The 19767-nt window shown below is 29.0% G+C and overlaps 3 protein-coding genes across 4 annotated transcripts; all 3 read right to left on the reverse strand.

The window, feature by feature from the left end:
* Positions 1-1784: 1784 nt before the first annotated feature.
* LOC112689432 lies at positions 1785-4817 on the reverse strand. The gene is made up of 6 exons (XM_025563147.1): positions 4737-4817; positions 3092-3475; positions 2795-2991; positions 2555-2720; positions 2368-2484; positions 1785-2028 (listed from the first exon to the last, which is right to left on the reverse strand). The coding sequence occupies exons 2-6, from the start codon at positions 3452-3454 to the stop codon at positions 1873-1875; spliced, it is 999 nt and encodes a 332-aa protein (XP_025418932.1). The 5' UTR covers positions 3455-3475; positions 4737-4817; the 3' UTR covers positions 1785-1872.
* Positions 4810-6388, reverse strand: LOC112689433 (putative nuclease HARBI1). Its single transcript, XM_025563148.1, has 4 exons — positions 5697-6388; positions 5470-5597; positions 5188-5384; positions 4810-5119 (listed from the first exon to the last, which is right to left on the reverse strand). Exons 1-4 carry the CDS (start codon positions 5815-5817, stop codon positions 4936-4938), a joined length of 630 nt encoding a protein of 209 aa, XP_025418933.1. The 5' UTR covers positions 5818-6388; the 3' UTR covers positions 4810-4935.
* A 2689-nt stretch (positions 6389-9077) lies between these two features.
* On the reverse strand, positions 9078-15996 carry LOC112689431 (cytochrome P450 4C1-like). 2 transcript variants are annotated; one of them, XM_025563145.1, is made up of 7 exons: positions 15472-15996; positions 13742-13936; positions 13358-13607; positions 13004-13295; positions 12500-12576; positions 11384-11573; positions 9078-9563 (listed from the first exon to the last, which is right to left on the reverse strand). In XM_025563145.1, exons 1-7 carry the CDS (start codon positions 15666-15668, stop codon positions 9211-9213), a joined length of 1554 nt encoding a protein of 517 aa, XP_025418930.1. In that variant the 5' UTR covers positions 15669-15996; the 3' UTR covers positions 9078-9210. The 2 variants fall into 2 exon arrangements, with proteins under 2 accessions (XP_025418930.1, XP_025418931.1); XM_025563146.1 differs by lacking the exon at positions 15472-15996 and adding an exon at positions 14696-14758.
* Between the last annotated feature and the right edge of the window lie 3771 nt (positions 15997-19767).

The following is a 19767-nucleotide window of genomic DNA, read 5'->3' on the forward strand; positions in this document are numbered from 1 at the left end:
ATATAGTTTAAATAACGGAGAAATTTAAAAAGCACATTTTTCACTGGGAAAACTTGAGTTGGGTAATTATGATAAAAACAAGATAAAATCAATCGTGGACCAGGCACGTTTTCGGGGGGGGGGTGACCCCCCCCGTTGGCCGTATCAAATTGTGTTAATTTAATTTGATGTACTATTAAATTGCATTATCTTACGTAATAACATTATAATGTATTGTTATTATTACAAATTTTCGTCTTTTATTTTTATAACATAAATTAATGAATTGTCGATAAAAACAATATTATTGTGACCGTATGATCGACGACAACCGTCAGCCGGCCAGCCCCAGCCGACTCATAGAGTATACTTATTTATAATTCGTCCCTCCCGTTATGGTAGGCTGGATCCGCGCCTACCGTGGACCCAATTCACGTAGTATCAAATGTGACCATGGACCCAATTTGAGTATTATTAAAGAACCGCGGACCCAAATCGTGCTTTTTTAAGCAATCAAATATCTCGGGACCCAACTAAAAAGTTTCCTTTACATCAATGTATATCTATATAATTTAAATCACTAAAATGTTGTTATAAGTAGGGTGCAGATTTTTATGTAATAAAAAAGTCAAAATATGTAAATATTTACGTTCTTATTTTTGCTAAAATATTTATTAAAAAACGTAAGATATTTAACAAAAAAAAATTGGTATAATATACCTATTTTTTTTTCCCAAATTTATTCTTCTGATAACGTATGTTGCTTATCAAAGTTATTATTTTTTAAAAATTGTCTTGTCAATTTAATTCTAAAATGTTTAACCTTTCAATTTTCGTATAATGTTCATGACTAAAATTTCAGTTGATACAATCCCGAACTGCAACCCATTATGTTATCTCCCAGTACTTTACTTCTGCGTCATGTGCATAAACCTATTGCAAATGTTGTCATAGAACGTGCGAAACAGTCTCCTGTATTTCGATCATTTGCATATATGCCACCTGCTTAATTTTACAATTGGTGCGAAGTTAAATGAAAATGTATTTCACGAATCTTAGTACTGATGGCAAGGTCAAGCCCTTGAGTGAAACCATGGCCAGTGAACTTGGGTCGAATCTACTGTGGTGAATGTGCGTAGTATGCATGGGGCTCATAAAATTGTTTTTGAAAATAATTTCAATTTTTTTTTTTTTCATTAAGTAGTGATAAATATATTTGAAAAAATGTTTGTTAAATTCTCAAGATAATTTTTTAAACCAAAACGATTTACGATTATTATTTTTCGAGTTACGAAGAAAAATAATATATGTACCTATATTTTATTTTGTCAAATATACCGTACATAAATGTTGCCTTTTTTTATAACTTATCGTCAGTATTTCTCAATTATTAAAAACTGTTGAGAAATTATGTAATCAACCTCTTCAACATACCAACTAGACAACATTTTATATATAAAATCTTTAATAATTGTGATTATCATTTTGGTTGAAATTGTGTACACAAACACAAAATAAAACACATCATATTTAAGCCAATACATTCCACATTTCACTCAGAATTTAAAATACAACGGTGTAGTAATGGAGAATAGCAGTTACATGATTTAATAATAATGTACTATGTATTATTATTATAACTGGTACATTACACTATTAATAATAACAGCTAACAGAAATCGTGTAAAATAAATAATGATTTTTCCAAATATAATTAAATATAATTTTTGATATAATTTCTTAACAGAATACAATATAACGTACTAAATTATAAATTAATTAGTTATTAATATAATATTTTATATTATAACTATTGTGATAAGTAGGTGGACTGTACTTGGACTCTAAATTGTTTTCAGATGGTGGAGGTGTAGATGAAGGTGATGACAATATTTATGGTGAATTATTATACTTCTCTTCCACATCACTCATTATCTCTAACAACATCGCTGCAGCAGCCTGACCTTCTTCTGCCATAAGTATTTCATCAGCCGTTAAACTGATAGGTTCAACTTCAATTTGCCTCTCTTGTACTATTTCTTCTTCCGTCTAAACAATATCAGTTATAATTAATTTTGGTTCTAATTTTATGGCATCTAAATTGGTTTTAATTGATTCTTCTTGAATCAAATCAAGTATAGGTGTTTAAGGTGGTGGTGATGGTAATGATGGTGATATTGGTGGTGGTGGTGGTGGTGGTGGCGGTGGTGGTGATGTTGGTGTAGTTGGAGATGGCTCATGAAATACTTTTTTAATCAATGGAATTGGTTCTGATTCAACTGATTCTTATTTTACTGTAATATTATCAAATCCATCCAACTGCACAGGAAATTTTACATCTAATTGTGAAGATGAAGATGAAGATGATTGTGCTGATTTTTTACTAACCTTTGTTCGTTTCACTCGAGACCGATCGCTAGTTGCTGACCTCTTTTTCTCATTTCCCAATGAAACAGCTGGTTTTATCTGTTCTTTCATTAGGTCAAGTCTTATTTGTTCTTTTTCCTTAAAAAAAAAAAAAATAAGTAAAAATATTATACCTGTCATAAATATTAAATTGTTTTAAAAAATATACTTGTTCAATTTTCTTCTGTTTTATCTTATAAGATAACAACATTTCTCTATACATATCTTCAGTTGGATCAAAATGATTACTCATAGGCAAAGCAATTTTAGACAAATCTAGACGTTCAGAGAGTAATTTTTTTAATGTATTAAAACGGTTAATATGTTGATTTTTTCTGGAACATCAATTAATAACACTAATTAAGTACATTAACAGAAATTAAAAAATATTGCTTTAAATAATCCATACCTATATTTTTGTTTGAGAGTACGTTTTAACAAAGATTTCATTTTAACAATATCAGGACGATAATATCCATTTTTTAATTTGTCATGAAAATCATCAATTGGATTAACTCCAAATCGAAAACTTTGACCACCAAAAAGCATTCTTAAAGTGATTTCTTTTTCCATTAAATCATTTTCAGGAAAAGTTGGAAGAAAATTCTACAAAAAAAAAAAAAAAAAATGTTAGTATGTTTTACACTTAATTTCATTTTTATAAGTTTTATTTGTATAAAGGTGAGTTTCTGTTACACAATTATACCTTTAAATGTTGCTTTTGTTGGTCACTTAAGCATACCCAAGAATTAACAGAAAAAAGTTGCTTGAAAACTTCTTCATCTTCGCACATTCCAACAGGTAAACTAAGCTCAGTTTTATTAGCCACTACAGTTTCAGTTTTGAGTGATATAGTTTCGTCTTCATCTGCAGTACTAGTACTTTCAGAATCAGAGCCTGACTGACTACTACCACTACTACTGGATGCAGATGTACTCGTGCTAGATGTTGATGTTTCAGAATCGTCGTCACTATCATCCTGTTCAATTTCAGGAGACGACAATTCTTCTTCATCTGTATTTGAAGTTGATTCTTGCGGCCAATTTTCATAATTATTATACCCCGACATTATTGAGTCAAAATATAATTACTGAAATTAGTATAAAAAATATTAAACCAATTACTAGTTTCAAAGTTAATACTAACATAACATTTTCATAAACAATTTATATTTTTAAATTACCTAGGTAATATTCAATTTTTTTAAAAATGTTATAAATAAAATATTGGCTATAAAAAAAAAAGTAGTTCAGAAGACACTTTGAAATTTTTTGTTTAAGTATTAAAATCTGTTTTCAATAAATCACAAACAAAATTCAAGGTCATGGATCCATAAAATAATATTTTTATATAAATTACTTTACATAATTACTTTCCATCGAACATGTTAATTGATTAAAAAACTACCAATAGTAAATTATTTAGAAAAATAATGCGGATAAAAGATATAACTAAAATATTAAATAAATTGATTAATAAATAAATGATTGCTAGTTATTAATATTTACTTGATATCTAATTTATATTATTAAGTAAAATATCATTACACTTTTATGTTCCTATCATTTTAACTACCCTCAATAAAATAGTAGTTATTTTATTCATTATTATTTATCTTAATATTTTGGTATGACCCTTAGTTTAATATATTTTTATATGTATACATTTATTAAGTGTGTCACCAAGTAGGTATTATCTGTATTATACTGTCACATTACATTGTTTAAGGTTTCACCCATTTATTGTTAAAAAAAATAAATAAACAAATAAAAAAATGTACCTTATTATGTGGGGGCTGTATCCCTCATATAAATTTCTGTAAACCCCTCATTTTATCAAAAATTAATAAATTCTAGTTTTAAATGTTTTTATAATTTTTTTAAAATTCATCAAGCTTTAAATATTAGCAGTATTTTGTGTATTAACAATTATTGCACTAACATGATGTATGTATGATGATGTACATTGCGGATTTATTTTTGATTTTTCAAGTAAGAATTAATTATTTAACTATGTATACGCATTATATAATTATGGTAGAATTGAATAGTCCTCGAAGTAAAATGTACCGTTGACGGTAGTCAAATATCTACTATTGTTTAATATTAGGCAACATTCAGACGAGTAATGTCGTATCGACTGTCAAACGTGTCATGGGATAAATGCGAGTGTGCAATGTTCATCAATATGGTTATACAATTGTACAAGTATTGTTTTTAAAAGTTTCTATCGTGATTACCACGTAAAGCTTACGAAGGATGCGATATAATCAATATAACATAATGTTAAGAATTATAATATTTTCTAATAAATTAATCAATACATTAAATTTATAATCTTATAAAATGTACCTAATAAAAAATATGAAGTATGTCCATTTAAATGTAAATGTCTTAGCAATCCTAATACATGACTTAGACGCCAAATATGACTATCATGTGTACTTCCTGGAAATTTGGCACATATATTCAAAATTTGGAGGTTTGAATCACAAATCTTTATCAAACATAGTATAAATTATTTTATTTACAACATTTTTTATCTGAAATATTAAATAATATTATCATGCTTTAAATGACCAAATACCAATTGTGTATTAATACCGTGATACCCTTTTCTATTAATATATACATGTTCTGGATAAATAGGCTCGTCAGACTTAGGTGGTACAATGGCAATATGAGTCCCATCAATGACACCAACGACTCCAGGTATTCCAAATTTTTCATAAAACCTTAGCATTAAAATTAATATAAGTATAATAAGGGTTATAATATTAGGATTTTTAAAAACATTTTTTACCCTAAACGAACTTCTTTGAGTTCATCAATAGTACTCGGAAAATGTATATATTTATTAAGTATTTCTGGAACATTTAAAGCATTAGCTACTTCAGTAATGCATCTACTAACTGAAGCTTGACTTACAGCAGCACCTCTGTGTTCCCCTATATCTTGCTGGTAACTTCCACTCGCAAAAAATCTGAGAGCTGTTAATAACTAGCAAAAAAATAAAATAAAAAATATTAAATCAATTAAAAATAAATTTTAAATTTGTATGTACCTATTATTTTCTATTACTAACCTTTCTTTGAATACTTAGTCCAGTAATTGTTGACGGACTTGACATGAAAGGACTTAACTCATCCATTAACTTTTGTACAAGCACCTTACTTAAACGATAAGTACCAATAAACTGTTGTTCAGAGAGTGCTAAAAAATTAAATGTATATAATGATCGATAATTTTTGGAAAGCAATTATATATTTGTTTATAACTAAATATATATATATATATAAAATAAAAACTTACCAAAAGGATCTTCTTGTTTCATAACTCGTCTTACTTCATTAGTAATATTAATTTCGTTTTGAATTTCTAATTCATTAATTTGCATTATATTGTAAATCTCAAAATCGTCATCAAATGCCATGATAAATATTTAAACATTCATTCTCGTTCGCGAACTATACTCTTTTAATTATTAATTATAGATTATAATACTAAATACGATACAAGTACGAACAATAAATTGAAAAAACTGATAAATTAGTTGATTACAGTGAAAATTGTGTGTCGAAAACAGTTTTCGACACCAAATTCACTATCGTTGTATATTGTCGAATATTCCTATCGAACTAATGATCGAAAGCGGTTTGAGAATAGTATTTTTGTTATCAATCGAAATCAAAGTTGTTTTCGATCAACTATTGATCGAAAGCGTGGTTCGATACGTTTGAGAATAGACCCCCTGGCTTCGATACTAACCAAATTGGCTGCGCGGCGGTGGACGTGCATCAGTAGCGCGTGACCGTCGCCCAAGTACCGATCGCAATAAGGGCACATGGCGTCCCACGAGTCCGGGTGCCGTAAGTGCTGGTACGGGACCTTGCGGTTGCTGAACCGCCTGCCGCATAGCTCGCATGTGTGTGCTCGACTGACGCCGCCCGGCACCCCCATGCGATATAATTAGTGCGCGACGAATTTACGGCCGCACCTGGACCTATAGCACGCCAGCCTGTCCTCTTTGCGGTGCTCCGCGCGCACGTACCGGTGAAGTACACCAGACACTGCTCGCGCTTGATGGGCACCGGCCCAGGAGCTCCATTTGAGGGGGGGGGCAAGGTGTGCACTCGCAAATGAATTTTTTTCATCTTCAATTATGAGCCTAGGCGTCACTGATACATGGCCTTGCTGCCTGGCCTTCAGTTTTCCAATCTTTAATATTATGCATGCACCGCGACTAATCAGTAATCACTGCTAATCATAAATTTTGGCCTGGTGATGGGAAAAAATTGGCCTCTTTAATTGCTTGCACACCCTTAAAAAAAACTGAAATGGCACCGCTGCACCGGCTCCGTCCACGTCCAGTCTGTGGTGATATTGGCGCTGGGCGCAAGACAGTAATACTCGGGTTCCGCCGTCCGTAAATCCCATCTTTAAAATTGATTCACGCTTAGCGTAAGCGGAAGATGCAACGGCAAACCTGCACCACCGCGAGAAAACAGGACGGAGGTGGTGTATATGAATATAAAAATATTTCAAATATTAATTTATGTTGTATTTTGCACAAACGTTTCATTTCAAGGTAAATGTATAAGACATACATGTATTTATATTTATATGATTAAATGATTATGTTTTTAATACAATAAAAATTTGAAGAAAACATTTTGTAGATGAAAAAGGCTTCGAGCCGTTCTCGTAAACCGATTTCTTGGACGCGCGTCTGTGTTCGCATACAGTATGTTCGCATACGGGTGTACACAATGTATTACACAGACCACCTATATAAAATATTGAATTACCCTGTATGTACGACCCGAATCAATTTTAATATAATTTATAAAAATATATTTATATATATTAATATATATTTTTCGACATAGTAATAATCACTATTTCGGAATGATTCGATGTGAATAGTTTCATGTTGAAATGACAACAACCTGTCTGCCATCACCGTCGAACAATAACACTTGTAACTTTTGAATTACTTTTAAATAATTATTTTAATTAAATATAATCGTGGTACATTGCTCTCGACACGCGTAGGTACGTGCCACTATCACTCCGCGTACCTTGTCAACACTTAAGTAGTATAGATACAAAGTTTAAATGTACTGCAGAGTAGTTATATTTATATTTAAAAGAGAAGAATTTTTATTGAAGCAGAAAAATATTGTTCCTGTAATAAGTCAAAAACACGAGAGAATACCATCAAAAAAGAAAAAAATACAAACGAGATTTATTTACGACTAGTAGCGACAGAATGCATAGCAATGAGTAATTTAGCCACTCAGGTTTATTTTATAAATTTTTAAATTTTAAATTTGTTTTTAAATTAGAGCAGTTTGTTTCCAAAGACGAAACAAATTAACGTAGGAATTCCTCGTAAGACTCACTAACCGTAAATGTGAAGCGTACACTCAGAGATGAAAATCTTACCTACAGTCCAAAATCATTTTGTATACTGAAATGTCTTTTATCTCTTTCGAATGGCTACTGCACTTGGTCTACGATAAAACTCAGTTTTGTAGTATTAATTTAGAAGCTGAAACATTAACAATTTTCAGTCCTTAAGTATTTTGTGCTGTTCAAAACACCGATGAAAATTGTACTTCCATTTTCTTCTATGTAATTGTGTGAAGTTGGATTTTCCAGAATGATACTCATAAAAACTAAAACCAGGAATTAGCTTGGTGTTTGACTACTTCAGAGAAACCAAGAATAGATCAAATTGAGAAAACAAAAAAAGAACAGCGGTCTCATTAATTTTTACTAATTTATAATTATACTTATTTTATATTTCTTTTGTATGGTTATAGTAGTATAACGGTAATTTAATATTTTATTTATAGATTTGATTATTTTTTGAAATTTAATTTATTTAATATATAAATATTTCATTTAAAACTAAGAATAAAAGGAAAAGTTTTTGACTTTTTGAACTATAATCATTTAAGGGTCGTAGTCCTACTTAATGAGCCATCTGCTGATCCAGAACAGTAAAAAGGCTGAAAATCACTAGCGAAGGTGATATTAATGTAATCTGTAGTAATGTTAGTGGATAAGATTATAATGAGACAGTGTTGGACGAAAAGAGAAATAATGTTTTTAGCGATAAGTGCGTTTAGAATTGAGGAAAAGTGTAGATTAATAGAATTATTAATGAATTAAGATTAGAAATTAAATGTGAAAAAGTATTTGAGATGTAAGTTGTGATTTTATTTTGGCGTTAAATAGCTTTTGCGTATGATGAGGTTGAGTATGAGAATCAGGAGAAACTTGACTGAAAGGACCTTTGAAGTGGATTTATAATAACTGACTTGAAAGCCGTGCATTTTTCGAAGTTCGTGCTTTGATCCTCGGTTAAGAAGGTAAATCGAGGAGGGGATTATTATTTTAAGTGAAATCTTCTTTATGGTGATTATCACCACAGTTGTCGCATGTGATACATGATAGTTTTGCATGTATCCGTTGGCTTCACAGTTATAATATTACAGGGAGCCTCATACTTTTTTGTTTTAGTTACTGTTTTAGTGCAACGCAACGAATTCATGTTATGAAAATTCTTTATTATTTTGCAGGAAAAAGTACACAAAATAAATTGGAAAACTAATTTCTATATTTATCAATCGATATTAATTTAAAATTAAAATATTATTTTTATGAAGTTTACAAAGTCCTGTGTTGATCCAGTACAAATGATTGATCGACTCGACAAAAATGATAAAAATTGTTTCACTACAATATCTAAGTAAAAACTATTATATCAATAAACATACATTTCTTTAAAAAATATTGATACTGTAAATATTTTTATTCATGTCTGTATTATATGAGGTATTGAGGTTCTTGGTAATATTTTGACGTGACAACCGTCGACGAATTTCAATGTCGTTAAGAACATTAGTCTCAGGTGTTCCGGTGTCGGACACCTGTTTGATGGAGCAAATATATTTCTTCGTACTAGTGTCGATACAACTGTTTTAATTTGAAACATGGCGTACTTGATTCCAATACAATTTTTATATCCTGCACCGAACGGTAAGAAAGCGTTTGGATGTCGGCTACGGCACGCGTTTGGTAAGAAGTTGTCCGGGTTAAACTTTTCCGGATCGGAGTAATACTTTGGACTCGTTTGCACAAAAAGTGGAAAAATTAACAGCGTTGAACCTAGAAGTTAAAAAGTAAATATTAAAAAAAGTAATAACACCTAATTTATTAGTATACGCAAACGAATAAGTAGTGTTTGAAATATGAAATGCTCCTTGTGACAATTATTGACAATTATACGTAAAAATAAAACTTATTAAAAAAAAAAAAAAATTTAATATCGAAATATTTCATGCGTTTGAAATATTTTACAATTTTAAATTTCATGAAATTTTCAAACACTAGTAGTGGGCCGCTATGGTACGGAAAGGACCGTTACGGTATGAACTGGACCGCTACGGTACAACAAAATATTAAATTATTATTGTGTAGTGGTCTGCTACTTTTATGCCTCAAACCATACATTCCACTCTGATCTTAAAATACCTTAAATGTCATTGAATTACTCAAAACTTATTAAAAACGTTTTAGTAGTTGCTTAGATCACCATAAAAACCCTTTAATCTCCGAATTATCCTCTGTCACTATCCCAGACAACGCAATTAAAATACGTAAAAGACAGTGGTATTGTGACCTGCTAACCTAACTAATTAATTTCATCATGTCATAGTACCTCTATTGGGAGACCTCTACACTCTGTTTAATCTATAATTTTAAATTCTGAACGGAGCGAGGAATGTAATGGTTTTACAATGACGTTTATTTCTTTTTCTTTTTTATTCTGTAAACACTTTTTCTCCCTCTAAACTTGCTCAAAAGTATCAAGTGTAGCATCTTTTCTGAAAGGTAATGTTCTTGAGCTGATAATTTAAAGGAGTCATTTTTTAAAATAAAAGCGGTTAAAGAAGAAAAACGTACGATTTCACGATTTTTTAATATTAAATAATTACGGACGACATTTTCTACCAGAAGTATTGCTTCAAATTAATAATGATAAGAAATCTTTTTTGTTGTATTTCGGATTTTGTTTAATACGGTGTAAAGTTTGGAAAATTTTAATCATGTTTGAGCTATTTATAGATATTTTAATTTAGGGAGTTTTTTTGTTGTAATTCGGTTAAAACATTCATAAAAACTTGAAATTTGGGTTGTTTACTTATACTATCCTTACTTAGACATGGTAAAATTGTCAAAACATTTGAGCAACTTTTGAGCTTTTCTTTTATTTTATATTTTTTTTCATTTTTATTATATTTACTAATTATACATTTTAATTATAATTATATAAATAACATATTTATATAAATTGTTCTTAAGCTGTTCTTAAAACGCTTTGTTTATCGTCATAGAAACGAATAAAATTAAATAAAAAAGATTCCCTCTTCCGCTCAGAATCGTTTTTTATCGAATGCAATCATTGCATTTAAATCGAATACAGTAGAATTACACTATCCTATTTATTTTATTTATTTATCGATTTATTTCGACTAATTATTCTAAAACACGAAAGAAAACATTTTAAAAACGAAAAAAAAAATATGGATATTTATAATTTATAGTCCTTATCCCTGTGAATTATAAAAAAGGTAGGATTCAATTATATTTATTATCTCAGGATATATATGGTTATGGGTATTTCATTGTGTTTCACACTGTAAATATTATTATTTCAATTGAAATAAATCATCTAGGACATTTAATGTGAAAACTATGATTTTTTGCATACAATAATGTGATTGAAATTTATTTTATAAAATGGTTTTTAAAATGACCTGTTTAGAATATCAATCATATACATTTCAATGAGAGCTACGAAAAGTATGGAAAAGCTGATCAAAAAAATGTCGACTCACTATAGTCAAATGACGTAAGTACCTCTGTTTGTCTGGAATCTGAACTAATTACGATTTAAAATACGTATATTGATACATTCTTAATACCTGCTGGACATAAGTATTCCCCTATTTTCATTTCTTCATCTAAACTCCTCCCTAATAATGGTAAAGGAGAGAAAAGCCGCAACGTCTCCTTGATTACCCGTTCGAGATATGTCATTTGTTGTAAATCTTCATAAGTAGGCGTCCTTGTTGGATCCCCGACAGAAAATATCAATTCCAACTCTTCAAACACCTATAATTTCGAAAAACCTGTTAGTCACATGTGTTTTTCGTATTTTCCATTTTGGACTACTTGATAAACCATTGCATTAAATTTTATTCCAACCTAAGGGAAGTATGAAATAAATTGAGTTGGTATATAATTTTACATAACTACGGTTTAAAACAATTTTGTATTATACATGTACATAAATCGTAAATCTTTATTAAGAAATCGTAATAGAAAGTTATGTGTGAATTTTAAATTAATTTTCTTGAACACAAAAAACCGTAATAGAATTACAAATGCAAAAACAACAGCGGTATTGCTTATGAAAACATTCGTAAATAATACTTTTTTAAGATTTTAAATGTCTACAAATACCAATTCGAGCGAAAATTGTATCAACTGTAACAAATTTTTAAACAAAAGTTATAGTCCATTAGGTTAAGTCATGCAAAAAATACCAAGTTACTTATTTTACTAAAATTATTATGAACAATTATTTATTTAAGTTTAAATTTTCTTTAAGTATTTATACAGCACTTTAGTATTATTATTGGGCTGTATTTAGGACCCATAACAACAATAAAATAAACAAGATATGTTAGGAATAACAAATTGAATGTAAAAAAATTAGCCACCCTTCTGAAATTTACCACCCAGTAAAACATCCCTCTTTTTTACCCACTAAATACAACCTCAATTATCAACAAAGACAACGTTTGATAAAATTAATTTTTTTAGTATAAGCTCCATTCGATTTTATGAGATACTAAGGAAGACTATTAATACAATAGTGTATCACTAGTAACTAAATATACGAGTACATTAGGTATTGTAAATTCAGCAATACCCCATTCGGTTATAGAATTCAAAGATGTTATTAGTTTAGTTTTATCAAATGTCCACATAACATTTTCATAATTCATATTTTTAATAATATATAATATTGTAACCTTGTTCTGAACGTCTTGATGATGTGCCAACATAAAAATTGTACAAGCATTTGCTATTGCGGTTGTTTCTTGCCCTCCTAAGATTACCATAAATACATTTTTAAATTAGTCTACGTGTATATATACGTATACATATGTCTATATTTGTGCAAATTAATAATTTATGAATTGGTTTATTGTCAAAAAAATATTTGGTGAATAGTACTTGTACTTATGTTTGTATTACTTTCGCTTAGTCGAAGTAAGTAATGAAATTATTCTTGGTTATAAATTCAAAAACGTGTATAATACATATATTATTTACTATGAATAGTATACAATATACATAAATAGTTGTTTAAACAAAACGTTAAATATTTTAATAAGAATTTAACATTTTCAATAAGGCGAAATCGTGAAAGCAGTCATCTCCATCTTACACATGGTTAACTTAGAAATATTTAATTTGAAAGCTTATGATGTGAAATTTATACCGATCGGTTTTGTTTGTGATTTTATATTTACCAATCATAATTGTTATAAGCTCATCTCGTATTTGTTCATGGGACATATTATGGTAATTCCCTAGGAGAACTTCTATAAATGTTTTCGTTTTTCGGCTAACGTCTTCGCTGTCCCAAGTTGGTTTTTTTTCATCGTCGTTATTTTGCTTTAACTCGTTAATTTTTTTTTTAATTATGTCATCTGTGAATTCGTTTATGATTTTTTGACTTCGATCGTGTTGGTATTTAACAGTTGAAAGGCGGAATAATGTTTTGCTCAAGTACCACGGATGTGAGATTCTATATTCCCATGTCTGAAACATAAATGATCGATTATTTATAAATGTATTACAGTTTTAAAAATATGATTTCTTACTAGCATTGCCGTTTGTAAATTTTCGACGAATCGATGATGCCCGTAATATTGAGCGTTAAATTGTACACCTAATGCTGTTTTTCCTATCATTTCCATTGTGGCCATACTTATCGGTACGCTTATATCGCACTCGTTTGACACCGAATCACACTTATTTTGCAGAATTTTTTCAAGGACATTGGCTTCTTCGTGAAATATTGGGATAAACGATTTTATAATTGGAAAACTAAATCCTTCGGATACCATTTTTCTTAGATAAAAAAAACACACATACACACACACAAATTATGTACTTTTTTAATTTGAAATCGGTTCTAAACATACGTTATTTTTCATATGCGTGATTTATAATCTGAGTCAGAAATGTATGTAACGTTATGTTACCTGTTATACTTCCACTTTATAGTGTCGTTGATGGAAAATATTCCTTGGCCCATAATGGATTCACGCAGAATACTGTATTCTACCGATTTCTTATTCAACTTTGGATTTGTCATAACAAATTCTATATCTATTGGCCGCGTGATTACAATACATAATTTAGGACCTACCCACATTTTAAACAACGAATTCTCATACCTAAAATAAATTCTAAATGTTATAACAGCAAAAACTATTTAATTATTGAACTTTGAATGCAAACTAACAAGCAAATCTTGAGAGTCATATTTTTTGAAAATAATAGCAAATCATGATATCACTGCAGTATACATAATTTTATGTAGAATTATTCAAACTTAATTTTAATTTTTAAAATTTAAAAAACTCAGTATCGTTATATGCATTTGTACAAGATGTTATATTTATCAAGGGCGTATTTAAGGGAGGTGATATGGGTGTTAGAACACTCCCCATCGACCGTATTATACCAAATTACAAATTTACTGTATAATTTAAATAAATGTTGTATACAACTTGTAGATTTTACATATACCGTTTTAATAGAATAATTTTCATTTATATAATAATTTATATAAATACATGGTATCTATTGATGTAATACTGGAGGGGGGGCAGACTTACTATAAGTCTATTGCATTTTAAAATACACCCGTTAAATGAATCCTGGATACGATACTGATATTAATATTTATATTTTATATAATTAACGTTAATCGGCTTTTATTACAGTCTTGACAAAAGTAATTTGAAATAAAACAAAATATTAAGGATTTAATAAATGTATGTGTAACAAAATGAAAAATAGATGATAAGTATAACAAAGTACCAAATTGTTGGTAGTTATTAAATATTGATGTTTTTCATGTTAGAAGTGCTTTTTTCGGAAAATTGCTTCAGCTAATGTTATGTAAAAAAAATCTGTATTTCGGTTATTACCAGAGATGTGAATGCGAGTTGTTTCAATAAACGAGGAGCGTCGATGTTTCCACCAATTTATGCCTGAATAAAGAGACAAATAGAAATAATGCGACGTTCAGTAGTGGTTTAAATTTGAATAGTTCATTAACGATACTATAGTCATGAGAAGGATGCGTAGTATTGAAGCTGTACCCAGCGAAACTTAAGAAGCGATTTTGGACTTTATCAAGTATCTGAATGCTGCTCATTGTGTTAGGATACAATTATAGTTAGGCAAAAACAAATCAAAATTATGAATAAAAAAAAAAACGAATACCTAATTGATCATTTTGTCAACAAAGAAAAATATTTTATTTTAAATAGTTTAAATTGTGATTAAATTGATTATTTTAAATAAATTGTGAATAATATTCACAATATAATAATAATATAATGAATAAAGAATAGTTTTCTTTTTCAAATTTTAATAGATTAATTTTTTATTTGACTAATATCAAACCCTGGATACAAGTTAATAACACCATTCTCTAAAAGGGATCTTAAATGGGAGTTGTAGGGTATAGACAGGTCTTTTGGTGAGTTTGAAAAATGTTTTTTAATAAAGCGGATGGTTCATAACGCTTTACGAGTGATAATGTTAATATGAAAACGAAAGTTATGTGAAGGAATATAAAAATATAGATGGAGGCCGAGTATAACACAAATGACGCGAGATTGATAAATTATTTATGAATTTATATTATTCCAAAATAGCCCGATATGATAGTATACTATGCAAATAAGTCAGGACTTACGTTCGGTATACTTCTCGTACATTTTTTATGATTTTTTCCGGCCCATGAATTAATAACGGTATTGAACCAATTAATAAAGATCCACACGGACCTGGTATTGGAGCAGCCAATATTCGTTTTCTTCTGCCTTTGAATCTCAGTACCATAACTGTTACCACCAACACGGCTGATAGTATAGTAAACATGAACGACCACATATTTAATTTTTTTGATGTATATAAAGTCTTGAGATTCGGTTGAAAAATTTTGCCAAAAAGTAAATAGACACGCTTGTTTAACGTATTTCAAACTTTGCTCGGTGGCAATGGCTCGTACGTAGGCTTAAAATTTCGTCACTTTATAGAACTTATACCTGACCACGTGCCTTTAATATATTAGCGATTGAAAAGATTTCAGGATATTTAATAATCACCTAATCCGAACTAGAAGTTTGCGATAATTAGCGTGGAATAAATTGAATAAAGTAAAACTATACGGTTGGTTAGGATTACTGAGGAATACGGATTTGCGGTCAGAAACACGTTTACGAATGTTGTGTACACAAAACAATGCTTCCTTCGTAGCGATGACACATGCACGCCGTCTTGTATTAATTTACGTTTCGATGTCTCAGCTCATTTGCTTCGTTGACCTACTTCTACTTGGTCGTTTTTCACAAAAAATGATGAATGTTTCTTTTTTTTTCTCTCTCTTATATTTTTATATATTAACGGTTGACGGTTTTGAGACATGAGAATATAATACAAAGTTTGACACACATGTTCAACGTTCATACGCTCTGTTTTTACTGCGAATTGAAATTGTTAAAATGATATACTTACCTACCATGCTTGTATTACTTAAGTGAATGAGATTTTGGTTTTTACGTTGTTTTAAATAATAATAATAATAATAATAATAATAAATCTAATTGTGTAATTAGATTTGTAATATTGAAAACAAGAATATAAATTTGAATACAAGAAGAATTATTAAGAATATGTATTTTAAATTTAAATTCAAATATATTCCATTAGAGTTGTATCACGGGAGCACAACTGTAAGATGAATCTTAATTATTTACAGAACGTTCCAATTATGTTCTGCTATTTGAAAAGAAAGATAAGAAATACTCAAGTTCCAACTATGGTTTCAAAATTGTTCAGTATAATATCTTGATCATAATAGTTGTTTAAATGTAATTATTTTCTTTTACAGAAATTGGTTTTCATTTTGTCTAAGGTTCGTCTTCCAGTTGTCCATACGAAATTCAAATAGGATGAAACTTACAAATATTTACTCGTTTGAATATTGCATTAATTGAATAATAATTCGTAAAAAGTTAAGATTTAACACTGATAAAGCATAAGAGTTTTTTTTAATTTGTAACTGGCATTATTACGATTTATTGCTGTTAGAATGTGCCTGTAACATTATTGTACTATCGTCAGACAGTGCTATCTGTGAGTGAACATTTTGTGCACGTATTGCACAAAAGAAGTTCAAAGATATTCTTAGGATATTATGCCGCTATCTTTGAAAGAATAATCAGCGTATAGATAGCGACTCAGTTGGTACCAGTCGAACTGTACCTATATAAATGTAATATAGTGTATCATATATTATTAAGTATAATATTATACTGTATTGTGTATTATCATAAATAACCAAATATTAAAATCTATAATATTATTTTATTAAAAAATATTGAAGTAACAAATATAAAGTAAAATGATCTAAAAACTTAAGGTTGCTCCTAACGAGTAAAAATTGTTATTTATTTTAGAAGTAATTAATTTGAAATCATTTCAATATCAAGTTTGAGAAATACAACTATTTGTCTGATTGTGTTGAGATCATTTCATATGAACTGCAATTTAAGGGTTTTGGTTAAAGAATCTTACACCCAGTGGCGTATACAAGAGGGAAATAGGTGTCAGATTCCTCTCTAAGCCTTTTTTTAAACGTTGTAAAATAATTCTCTAAGTTTGAGGCCACAAAAAAAAAATGATTTGTTTGCAAATGATCCCTTTTTCCCAATGGCGTGCGTAGGGGGGATGATGGGGAATAATCCCCACATGGATTTTTTTTTTTAGTCTTAAAAATTTAGAAATGTATTTAAGAAATAGGATGGGGCACTCACGGTTAAATGGATTGGCGTTAATGAACATACATCGAGACATTCCATTATCTATAGAACAATTAATTGATGCCTTGATTGAATTTTTTTTTGTATAATAATAAAAAATAAAGTTTGAAAATAATACATTTTTATTTATGACATCCCTTCATACTAAATTCCTGCGCACGCCACTGCCCCTCCCTATACAAAAGTTATGTATACACTACTGCTTACGCCTACTGATAAATTATATGTTTTAAATGCTAATAGAATATTTGGTCGATGTTTATTAATTTTTTGGTAAAGGTGCAGTGGGATCGGTATTATTAAAATTCAACATTTACTTTAAACTTCTAAAAAACGCAAAAATTAATCAAAATATGAGTGATATGTAAAAATGTTTTACAATAGTATGTGCTACTGAAAATTATGATATTTATATTATGTGTTAATACTTAAATAGTACATTTCATCATTTTCTATAAATAATCGTTTTCGGTGTTCAAAAAATTTATTTGGTTGGTTTAGTTTCTTTTACTAATTTACTGGCAGTTTATCTCAAATCATTAATGCTCAGGGAAATTGTAATTTTTTTGGTATTAGACGGAAAAAAATGTAACAACGACTAACTTATATTTTGTTGTGTTATGTAGTTTTTTATTTTATTTTTATTTTTAATCAGATAATTTATACATATATTTAAGCATATAAATAATTAATTTAAACCGAACGAATCGTACTACAGAAAATTTACTTAATTATAATTATATAGGTATGCACATATGAGTTATATATATATATATATATTAGAGATAGTAATTTTTTTATTTATTAAAATTCTTTTATTAGAACTCAAATGCATTAGCAATGGTATCGGTTATATATCTATTATTTTCTCAAAATAATTTTTTTGATAAATTATAACACGAGATGATTTTTTTCAGCGTAAAAAGGTACGATTTTTTTTTATGTAGGTACATTTGTAAGCGATTTCCTGTTTACTAATTGTTAACTAATTTCATTGTGACGAGTAATGTTTATTGTTTATGACTGTCTAGTTTTATCTAAAAAAAAAAATATTAACATATTTAGCATATTATGAGTACAAGTTAAACTTAAGTCTACAGTAAAACATAAAAATATTTCTAGTAATTTTATTAAATTTTTTAATATAGTAATCTAATTATATATAATACAAAAAATATTTTATTTTTGTCCCTCGTAATTAAACGCAGAATCATTTTGGATGCCAAAGAGTTATAATTCACAATTAATAAAATATTAGAAATTATAATTGTTAGCAATGCTATAATTTGTGTTTCGACAGGACTAATAATAATATAATATAAATAAATAAAATATATTTTTATCGTATATTCATCAACATTATACAATATTAAAATAAATCTATAATTAATTTATAATCATTATAATGTTATAATTATTCATCGTATATTTTAATCAATATATTTTTGTCGTAAATCTTAAGGTGTTAAAACAGTGTTTATGCATATTATTTACAGGGAAGTGCATTGAACTTTTTGTGCTTAAATATAATCAATATGCTCTTGGAGTGATTTATTAGTAGTAGTAGACATATGAGATCTCAGACTATATTTCTCGTTAACTGTAAATTTATGAAGGTGAAATTGTAATTTAACGTCACTTAATGGTTAAAACAACTTGGGAAACGTAGATAACAAGCAAATTATATGTCAATTAGACACATCAGAACCATCTCTCGATTTATAGATAGGCACACAGATCTTCTAGGTTGAGGGTAGGTGTAGTATTAATAATAATCCACAAACTTCCAAATCATCTTTTGAAGATTATACAACTACGTATATAACCTAACTTTGTATGTGAACTAAGTGCCGTGCTTCCAAGTAATTTAGAAAGTTCTCCTATTACTTTAGACGTGCAGTGTGTAACGAACACGTTTACAATCCACCATTTATATACACGATGTCGCATTACCTTCGCATGGGTAACGACGTAATTACAATAATTACAGTCAATAGATGGCGTGGCGAATTACAATCACTTGCCACCGTAACGGATTTAATCAGTAAGAAAATTGATATCCCGTTGATTGTGAATCACACTTTGGATGTTAAATATTAAGTATAAATATCTAATTATTTAATGTAATATAATTATATATATGATATAGAAGAGACGTTAAATGATAC

The sequence above is a fragment of the Sipha flava genome, unplaced genomic scaffold (genome assembly GCF_003268045.1).
Source record: "Sipha flava isolate LNK unplaced genomic scaffold, YSA_version1 43_pilon_pilon, whole genome shotgun sequence".
In the NCBI taxonomy this organism is placed as follows: Eukaryota; Metazoa; Arthropoda; class Insecta; order Hemiptera; family Aphididae; genus Sipha; species Sipha flava.